This window comes from Leptosomus discolor, chromosome 12, assembly GCF_034619465.1.
Source record: "Leptosomus discolor isolate bLepDis1 chromosome 12, bLepDis1.hap2, whole genome shotgun sequence".
NCBI classification, from domain to species: Eukaryota; Metazoa; Chordata; class Aves; order Leptosomiformes; family Leptosomidae; genus Leptosomus; species Leptosomus discolor.
Genome location: NC_141402.1, coordinates 5,864,534 through 5,874,470, shown reverse-complemented (window position 1 = coordinate 5,874,470; position 9,937 = coordinate 5,864,534). Strand labels below are relative to the sequence as shown.

The window sequence follows — 9,937 nt, the reverse complement described above, 5'->3', positions numbered from 1 at the left end:
CCCCACCCTATGCCACTCCCCCTCCCAAAAATGTCTCTTCTCTGGCCAGACTCATGAGCCACTTGTTTTCTTGATCTGTAGTATAGCTGCATGTGACTTTGGTGACACAAACACTGTTTTTTGCAGACTACTTAGGCAGAGATTAATCATTACATAACGCTTTGTGTTGGGAGGCAATGGTGGACGTGTCTGGAAATGCAATAAACTGGCAAAAACCACTGCTGTACTGGTCAGGAGTACGGCAGTGATTGAACACTTCGTATATGTTACTGCATAAGAAGCCATAAAAGATCTTAAAAGTGAATTCACAGTAATCTGACTCACTAGAAAATTATGACCAACTGGGAAGATGGGGCAAAGAGAAGGAAGGATTAAAATGCTTTAGACAGTTTGTTTGTCAAGGCTGGAAAAGATAGTTTATTCTGAGTTACAGAAATTTAAATAGATACCTTTAAAACCTTTTTAGCTATGTAAATTTAATGGAGAATTATAACGAAGAGCTTAGCTGGAGTAATGTAAATGAGATTTCCACAGATTGAGTATAAACATATTCTCTCCATGCTTATAAAAATAAACTCTCAAAGTAAAATGGCTTGCTAAGTCATTAAAAAGCTTATTTGATTGAAGGGTTTTTTTTTTGTGAAAACCAAGTAAAAAGATACTATTAACTTGTGCACAAATAGTCAGAATTTATCTGCAAGTCCTTTAAATTTTTGTTCTTCTGACACGAACACATTTAGAAATAGAAGGTAAAGTGGATCCTCAGCTGCAACGTGGAGCATTGTGCTCCGCCTGACAATCTAGGCCCTTCTCTTCACCGTCTTTCCGCACAGATAAGGTATGGCTGTGGTTGTAATGTCATGCCTAATCTTGGTTTGAGATCTGGAATCACACCATGAGGAAAACACAGGTGAAATCGTTGTAGTAATGAAGTGAAAAACAAAAACATTTCCATTCGAGCTAGTTGTTCTCCAAGACAATGTCTTCTTCCTGGATTGAAAAGATTTTGAAAAGACATAAAATGTGTTCTATTACATTTTCACTCTTATTATGAATAAGAATGGTCATTTCTGTGTTCTAAGAGGAGCTGTATGAACTTGGTGACAGCATTCTGTAAGAGAGGATAGGTGATAATTTACAGGAAGAAACAGATTTTAGATAATTTGTTCTTCTTACTACACAAGTGCCATTGTAACTAATTCTGTCAAATTATTTAGGTAAAGTATTAGCTGCAATTTATCTTGTCTTGAAGTGCCAATACAGAGAGAAGATGTTTTAAAAAAATTGTATTATGAATTTCAGCCTTTATCCCCTACTGTTTTCTTAATAACATCTACTGTCAGTCATTATTGCAGTCATTATTATAACTTGCTAAGTAGAAAGATATGAAACAGGTCTGGATAATGCTTTTCAATATTAGCTCACATTCCATGTATGACTAGTTACAGGGAGTAAATGTGGTTGTGGAAGACACAGATGAATGGACAACAACATCTGGAACTGGCAAGGTCCAACAGGCAAAAAGAAATGTAATAGAATACACAATAAAGGTGGACTTCATCAAATCTAACTTTGGCCATTTAGATGTTGTGCATCTACTCCACAGGAATTGTCTTGTCTTGTCTCCTTCTATTTTTTGGAGAAAGAGTATCCCAGATAAGTAAACTAAGTCACCCTCCACACAAGGCTATGTCTTTCTATGGAGTACAGAGGTAGCCCTGGCAGTTAGCTTACACAGAACACCTAATTTTTTAGGTTGATAATCATATGTAAGGTAAATTATCCACTCTTACAGGCTTCAAAAGACAAATACATAATGATTTAGGACTGCCAGAATATTTCCTCAGGACAGAAGGCAGTGCTACGTGCTGACCCCCAAGCTAGTTCTGAATAAAATCTGCAATTTCTGGTGGTGATCTAAGTGCTGAAATTCAAAAGCTGGTTGTATAAATCACCTGTATGTAATGGCTTTAGCAGCAAATGACTATTAATTGTGAAACGAGTAACAGTATGCACTGCAATGATAGAAAATGTATAGACTCCTCAGAGAAGAACATATTGTGCTGTCTTTTTTATTAGTTTATATATAATAATGAACTGATTTATATAAAAGATATTATGCTAAAATGTGTTATGTCCAGGGTGCATTATATTGAATATCTTTAAAATACCTGTTTCATCAGAACAGTGGATTTTTTATATCATTCTGTCCTTATTGCCATCACTTACGTGTTATACATCTCTAGATTTATGAAAAGGAACAGCGCAAGGCATCACTCTTACCTAGTGAGAAAGGAATAAATGCATCTTTCTTGACAAACTGCCCACTGTTGTCCAAAAATCTCTCAGGAAAAAACACTTCTGGATTGCTCCAGTATTTTTCATCAAAATGAACGGAGTAGAGGTTTGTAATGACTGTAGTGCCTTCAGGAATAGAGTAACCACGCACAACGGTATCTTTAGAAGTGGCGTGAAAAATCCCTAGTGGAGCTATGTTACAGAACCTTAGAACTTCGTGTAGAACAGCCTCAGTGTACGGCATTTTGCATTTCTCTTCTAAGGCAGGCATTTTGTTTGGGCCGATGACTAAATCGATTTCTTTTTGAACTTGCCCTGTTAGGAACGGGAATAAAAGCTGATGTTTATTGTGTAATATCCTTTTCTTTTTTTAAGCTACAAAGTACATACTTTTAAAAAGATGCTGAGAGATGAAATATATAAAATAACAGTAGCTTACAATCTTTTAAATTTAGACTCTATATTCCTTATCCTGCCAGTAGGAATTATTACTAGCATATATACCAGTAATCTGCATTTCAAACGTACTTGCTCTCAGTAACATCATGTTTTAACATACTTCTCTTTGCTTGTGTATATTTTTATTTCTGGAGCTCTTCAAAACTAAAGAAACAAGCAATACTGCAAAGATGAAGTACATTAAATATTTGAGTGAACACAGATAACACTGAAGTTAGCCACTTGAACTTTCCCTTGTCTAATTCTGCTACAATTCTTTAGAATAGTCACAGTGCAAAATCATTCACCCTAAACAGAAAATATTGTTACAACACAGTGAGAGTTAAGAAGGACAGGAGTCTGAATTTAACTGAAAAGGAACAAATTCAATCGCTGGGTTTTTTAAAGCTATTTTAAAAATTTAGTTCATGGGTTATTTAAATAATCTCAAGGGCATTCAAACTGCCTCTTCATGTTCTTCCTGATACACTTTCTTTGTTGAAACTGCCAAACAGGTCCTGTGTAAAACAAATCTGGACTTTTACAAGTCATATGGAACCAATAATGAAAATCTGGGCAATGGCAGTAAAATTCTACCAGAATCACCAGGTTTTTCAGCCTGAAGTAACAATGTTTCAGATCAAAATAAAGAGATGAAAAGCAGCTCAGTGAAAGTACATTTTGTGATGTAGTGGTGTATTGGTGTATATCGTCATACTTGGAGAGAAAGTCTAAATAAATGAAAGGTAACAGTAATTTTTATTTTTATCCAGATGAATTGATTTTGATTCCAAATTCAGAAACTCATTATATTGCAAGATCTGAGATCAGAAGATTATTTCAGGTGAGTGGATCTCTACAAAATCAGCCAGTGCACAGGAGACACAAAACTACAAAGTTTTCTTGATCTTTACAGAAAAACGGTGTCTTGGTCAGATCTTAATAGAGAAGGAATTAAGGATGTTCTTCTTTTAAGATATGAATATTGTTTGTGAGCCAGGACAGCCTGATCAGAAACTTTGATTTAAGTGGACCTTTTGCATTTTGGCTTTTTATATAATGTAAAGCATAAATATATCCTATTGACTAATTATATTTATATTTAGTACATATTACTAAAATATGCAAGAGGTTATGGCTCTCAGGAGATATTTGAGCGAACTTTGGTTCTGCTTGCTTAGCCAGATATTTTAACCAGCTCAGTGAATATGGGACTTAAAATAACGATAATAGCAGCAGCAAAAGACCTTTGGCATCGACTTCTTTATTTAATCTGAATTACTTTCACTGTTTATAGCATGTCGGGCCTTGACATACATTATCATCATATTTTAATTTTCATTTTTTTCAAGTAAAGCTTCATTTACCTTAAACATTAATATAAAATTTTATCTCTAATTTGAAAATAGTAATTGCTTTTTGTCTACCCAATTTAAATTAAAAATTGTTCTAGCTGAGAAAATCAGAAGGTATAGTCATGCACCTACTACCATCAGAAGAAAATACAATCTTTCGTACATAAACATATCTGGTTCCTATGCAGAGCTTCAGATCTCAACAGCCTTATAGCTACAGGCAGTGTTGTTATCCCCACTCTGAAACGATGATGATGGTGGTGGTGAAATCGATGTTAGAGCAATATTCTTGGTCACAGTATCAGTAGTAACTTTGCAAATTATCTAGGCTGCTGTTTTGCCAAATACCGGCAGTCCCTAGCTGAGCTCAGCACTGCTAAGGTTTGGGTAGGAAAAGCAAAGTGGAGGCAGTGAAACAAAAACCATGACTGTTCACTTCTAAAATCCAAACTTTTGCACAGAATGTCTGGGCTGACACTCAAACATCTATTGCTGTCTTACTTCAGAATGATTGTAACACATCTTTTTATTTTCATTTTTAAATGCTATTTTTGGTTTTCCAGAAGTATAAATATACATGTATATAATATGTAAATCTATTGTGAATTGAGGCACTTCAGGATAAAAAGAAATTGTACCTAAACTGTTAACCACAACCTGATTTATATTTTTGCTTTATATATTTGTTTTTATATTTTTAGTTTATTAATTATTTAATTGCATTTGCTTATTATTTATTAACTACATAGATTAGTAATCTGCCAACCAATATTATGCATCACAACGCTAACTTATTTATCTGATTATATTATAAATACTTTATTAAAAATATTAAAGATCCATAAAAATGTATTCACAAAAGAATACACTAAAATTTTATCCTCATACTTGGCTTTTGATATTCTCTTCATCTGCACATCAAATAAGCTCTTCATATCCACCCATCATATGTTTGTCACATTTTTCACTTGTTCATCATATATTTGGGTAAATGATGCAATAGAATAATATATACAAACCTTCCTTTTTGGTTACAACTATGGATCACTGCACCACTTTAAAAAAGGATTTTAAATTTGCAATAGGAAAGTGGATCAGTTCATCAAAATGTCAAAGTTCTTACCTTGAATGTTTGGATAAAGAGCCATAAATAATACTGCCCATCTTAAAACATTTGTTGTAGTTTCTGTCCCAGCTATGATGAGTTCTCCAACAGAGAAAATTAAGTTTTCTCTTGAATATGTAGATTCCGGATCATTTTCATTGCAATCCATCTCATCTAAATATGCATCTACAAAATGTCGAGGTGACTGAGGCTTCCTGTTTTCAGAGACACGTTCAATGAGCTCATCAAGAAAGTCATAGACTTCAGCTGCATTTTTAAACAGCTGCTGGTGTTTCCCAAATGGCAAGATACCAATCCAAGGAAAAGCATTATATAAAAATACAGAAGCACTAGCAGCTAATTCAATATTTTCACTAAAAATCTCAATCATGTGCTGAAATTCAGTATCTTCGTATGTAAAACGTTCTCCAAAAATAATTAAATTAGTAATGTTTGAAACAGCATTTGTTATCAAGTGCTTAAGATCAAATGGTCTGCCTTTGTATGTGTCAATGGCATCAAGAAAAAACATAGATTCTTCGGAAATTTTGTGTTCAAAGGACTTTTGACCATATCCAAAAATTCGAAAGGTATTTACAGCTAATTTGCGGTGTTCTGTCCATCCTCTGCCATATTTACTGTTCAGTAAGCCTGAAAAAATATTTTGACACAGTATTTTATGCAACGCTTTATTTTTCCTCCATATGATAACAAAATTATTTAACAAGACAAAAAAAAAAGACAAAAAATTACACACATCTTGCTATGCAACATAGTCCAAGAGCGACAATCCTTTCCAAATAATATCTTTAAAGATACACATCAAGTATATTATGAAAGGAGATAGAGAAGTAAAGAAAACAGCTAAAGGGAATGTCTCATGTGATCACAAACCCATCTCTTGGACAAAAATTACATTTTTATATGAAAGACGTTAGCACTTACCTCCCATGTTTGTCAGCTTCTTAAACAAGGGAAGAGACGGTCTGTCTGCAAAAACTTCGCTTTGATGAACAAGGCATTCTTTTACTGCATCATAGCCATTCAGTACAATAGCAGATATACCTCCAAGATCAAGACTGAAGATCTTTGGGGGGGGAAAAAAATTGTAAAATACTACTACAACCAAATCTTAAGAACAAATAATGAAAACGAGTAAAAACAAGTCATGAAAAAGTGAAACAGCACTAAACATCAATGCAAAATACAGACTTGAATAAACTTCAGTAGGGCACCGAGGTGATACAACCACGGCATTACACAGTAGAGTCTGTTGTGAGCTAATTTACTCTGTCAAAAGACAAAGCAAATTAGCCCCGCTGCATTCTGTGCTTTGTTGTGCACCTAAAGTGACCAGCTCTCCGAAGCAAGGACTGGGGATGCTTTCATATAATCATTAAAAAAAAATGTGAATTTGGTACGACAATGCATATTTTTCAGAAAAAATGTGCTGTCCCCTAACAGTAGTGTAGATGTAAGTAGATGTTAGTATAAGTATGCAATTATAAGTATGTAATATAACATCGTTACATGTAAGGTATAGCTTTTATATAAGAACTAGAAATAAAATACATGTATCATCTACTTTCCTAATGCGCTGAGACTATTTCCACAGGAGGGAGGAAAGCGTTACTACTGTAGCTGCTCCTCCTCCCTGCCTGAGCAAAGGTAGGTCCCCAATTCCTTGACTGGGTTAAGGGCACTATGACTGAAGCTGCAAGTTCGTATCACGAAGACTTCCAACATGTCACTTAGTAATGGCAGACATGGAAGTGGTGTCAGTTGTGGAAACAAGCAAGCTGCCCCCAGTCCTTTCTACCTCTGAAACTGGACACCAGCTTACTTTGCACAGGCTCCCAAAGAACCATCAGATGACAGAAGTGAGAGCCAGGATGACAGCCAACAAATGACAGCATAGCCCAGCTAGTCCCATCTCCCGTTTCCAGAAGCGGTTAGCACTAGATGCTTTGGAGAAAGGCGCAATACATCCTGCAGAAGGCACATACAGGATAAACAAAATGAAAATCTTAACCTAAGTTTTAAAATTAAAACCTAGGCTAAACTCAAGATTGAAGTCCTATATCCCGTTCCATACTTTTCTCAGCATTATAAATCTGTATTTTTACCTATACAAATCTCTAGTTTTTCCTTCATCTCAGAGCTGTGGACCCCCACAATATGAAATAATGTTAGCCTAGTTCTACATTCGATGACTGGGTTGTCACTGCAGGGGTCGTCAGGCACTGGAACAGGCTGCCCAGGGAGGTGGTGGAGTCACCATCCCTGGAGGGGTTTAAAAGACACGTAGATGTGGTGCTCAGGGACATGGTTTAGTGGTGGACTTGGCAGTGCTGGGTTAATGATTGGACTTGGTGGTCTTAAGGGTCTTTTCCAACCTGAATGATTCTGTGACTATTTTGTTTTAGCAAACTTGGTATTTTCACTGTTATATTGGCTCTTCTTTTTCATGTGACAAGAAGACACTCCCAATGCATTTCTGCAAACCATTTGTGAGTTTTGTATACTTTGATCATAGCTTATTTATCTTTCTTCCTATGTCATACATAATTCTTAAAAAAATCCTTTCATTGTATTTTTCCAGAGCCCTCCAAATCCTGATACGCCTCAAATTCTGCAGGATCTGACAGCAGGTGACTAGAACTACATACAGCATCCCAGGCAAGTAGAACTTAGTTTAATTGATGATACATCCTCCCTCCAATTTCCATTCTATTTGCCCCAGTATTTTCCTTGAAACACATTTATTTTTTTTCCTAGTGCCAAAATAAATGAAACAAAAGATAATCCTATCCTTTTGTTTCTGCCATTTAGCATGTTTTTAATTCACACACTCTGCTTTGCTTCTCATTCATGACAAGACTGTGACTTATTCTGTTTCTGCTGTAGGTTTCATGAATGATCTGGCCAAAATCTTCTGACAGACTTAAGTTCTAGCAACATTTGCTTGATAGGGGTGTTATAGTTAAAACACTTCCAGCAGTTTGAAGGACGTGATTTTCTAGACAAGCTATGGTTTGTTGGATGGAAAGCTCAGTCTTTCACAGACCTGCAGTGACAATCCTCAGTAAAACCCCAGGGGTTATAAATAGTGCAGAGATGCACAGGCACCCCGAGTGGCTGGCAGGGTGTGGGCGCTGACTGGCCAGCCGCTACCAAAACATGTGTGTGTGTGTGTGTGTGTGTGTTTATGTATGTGTACATGCACTTACAAATGCTAACACCTGCCGCCTTCCCCGCTAGATCTAGTTTGGGTTTAACTTCTATGAAGCTTCTAAGAATAGATTGGTTGCTTGAAATTGGATGATGAGAAGAAACCTGATATATAGGAAAGTATGAAAAGCGGAAAAACTCTATCCTTGCATAACTATACTAATCGACTGCATGTATCCCAAATATCTCACTAAAGCTACTTTGAAGCAACGTCTTTTCAGTGAAAATGTTGTATTACACAAGTGCCTGCTATAGGTTGTTGTAATTGTGTTAGTTTTAAGCCCTTTTGGCGGGTTCCACACTTGTGGCTATGAAACAAGCGAGTGCCTGCCCCGTTTCAGCGCGGTACCGCCCCCACCCCCTCCCAGCAGCACCCCGGCCCGCAGCCCGCTCCTCTCCGCCTCCACCGCCCTGCAGCGGGAGCTCCGGCACAGGCAGGCGAAAAGCTCCTCCGCTGCCCCGGGCCGGGCCGCCGCAGCACCGGTTCTGCCCGAGCCCTGTGCTCCGGGTACCGGGCCCTTCCCCTGCTCCCGTTAGCCGCCGGGGGTGCTCCGCCCACGCTGCCGCCGCCGCCTCCTCCCCGGGGCAGCCGCCTCCGCCGCGCTGCTCGTTCCCCCGCCGGGCCGGGGCCAGGCGGCGGCACAGCTCCCCCGGCCGGACAGGCCCTGCTGCCTTTCCCCGGGCACTGACTCCAGCAGCGCTACCCACCCCGATCCAGCCCGCCCCGCTCCCGCTCCGGGGGGGGCCCCGAGGAGGCGGCGGACGCCGCCGGAGCGGCGGTACCTGCCCGTGGATCTGGCTCTGCCGCCGCATGTAGACGTGCGGCTGCTCCGCGCCCAGGGCGTGGATGTTGCCGATGAGGGGCAGCCCCGCGGGGCCCGGCGGGAAGCCGGGCGGCCGCCGCTGCTTCAGCAGCTGCCGCACCACCAGCGCCAGCACCGCCGCCGCCAGCAGCAGCAGCGGCGGCAGGAGGAGGCAGGCGCCGCCGCCCCCAGCCGCGCCCGGGCCCGGGTCCCCCGCCGCCGCCGGCCCCATCGCCCCGCGCCGCTTCCTCCTGCCGCCGCCGCCGCCGGTCCGCCGCCCTCATTGGGCGGTGGCAGCACCGGCCCGCGCTCATTGGCCCGCGGGGGCTCCGCCCCTCGCGTCAGGCGGGGGCCGGGCCGGGGCCGGGGCCGGGCTCGGCGGGGGGCGGCGGCGCTGGGGGGGTGCGGGAGTCGTGGGCTGCGGTTCGCGCCCCCCTTCCCCCCGCCCGGACACGGGTGCTGGGAAGGGGCTGGCAGCCCGCGGGGTGGGGGGGTGGGGGGGAGAAGGGAGGGTCGCGGGCCCGGCGCGGGTGGGTTCGCTGCTCCTTTTCTGGGGTAACGCTGGAGGTTGTTGCCTTCGGGCTTGCCAAGTGCTGGGAACCGCTCCCGGCTGTCCGCGGCCGTGACAGCTGCGGAAGTGACCCGCCGTTACCCGCTCGTTGTGACGTCGCTGTGGGAGCAAAAATCCAGAGTTCGGCGGTGTCTTT

At 41.0% G+C, this 9,937-nt stretch overlaps 1 protein-coding gene across 1 annotated transcript; it reads right to left on the bottom strand.

Annotated features, from left to right (window-relative positions):
• Window positions 1-753: 753 nt before the first annotated feature.
• Window positions 754-9,462, bottom strand: CYP2R1 (cytochrome P450 family 2 subfamily R member 1). The gene is made up of 5 exons (XM_086472060.1): window positions 9,211-9,462; window positions 6,142-6,283; window positions 5,215-5,847; window positions 2,284-2,613; window positions 754-990 (listed from the first exon to the last, which is right to left on the bottom strand). Exons 1-5 carry the CDS (start codon window positions 9,460-9,462, stop codon window positions 815-817), a joined length of 1,533 nt encoding a protein of 510 aa, XP_086328186.1. The 3' UTR covers window positions 754-814.
• Between the last annotated feature and the right edge of the window lie 475 nt (window positions 9,463-9,937).

Coding starts and splice junctions, on each gene's coding strand:
- CYP2R1 (XM_086472060.1), bottom strand. CDS start 9,462: ATGGGGCCGGCGGCGGCGGGGGACCCGGGCCCGGGCGCGGCTGGGGGC. Junction 6,284..9,210: donor AGAGCCAGATCCACGGGCAG/GTACCGCCGCTC, acceptor CCCCCCCCAAAG/ATCTTCAGTCTTGATCTTGG. Junction 2,614..5,214: donor TCTTTATCCAAACATTCAAG/GTAAGAACTTTG, acceptor CGTTCCTAACAG/GGCAAGTTCAAAAAGAAATC.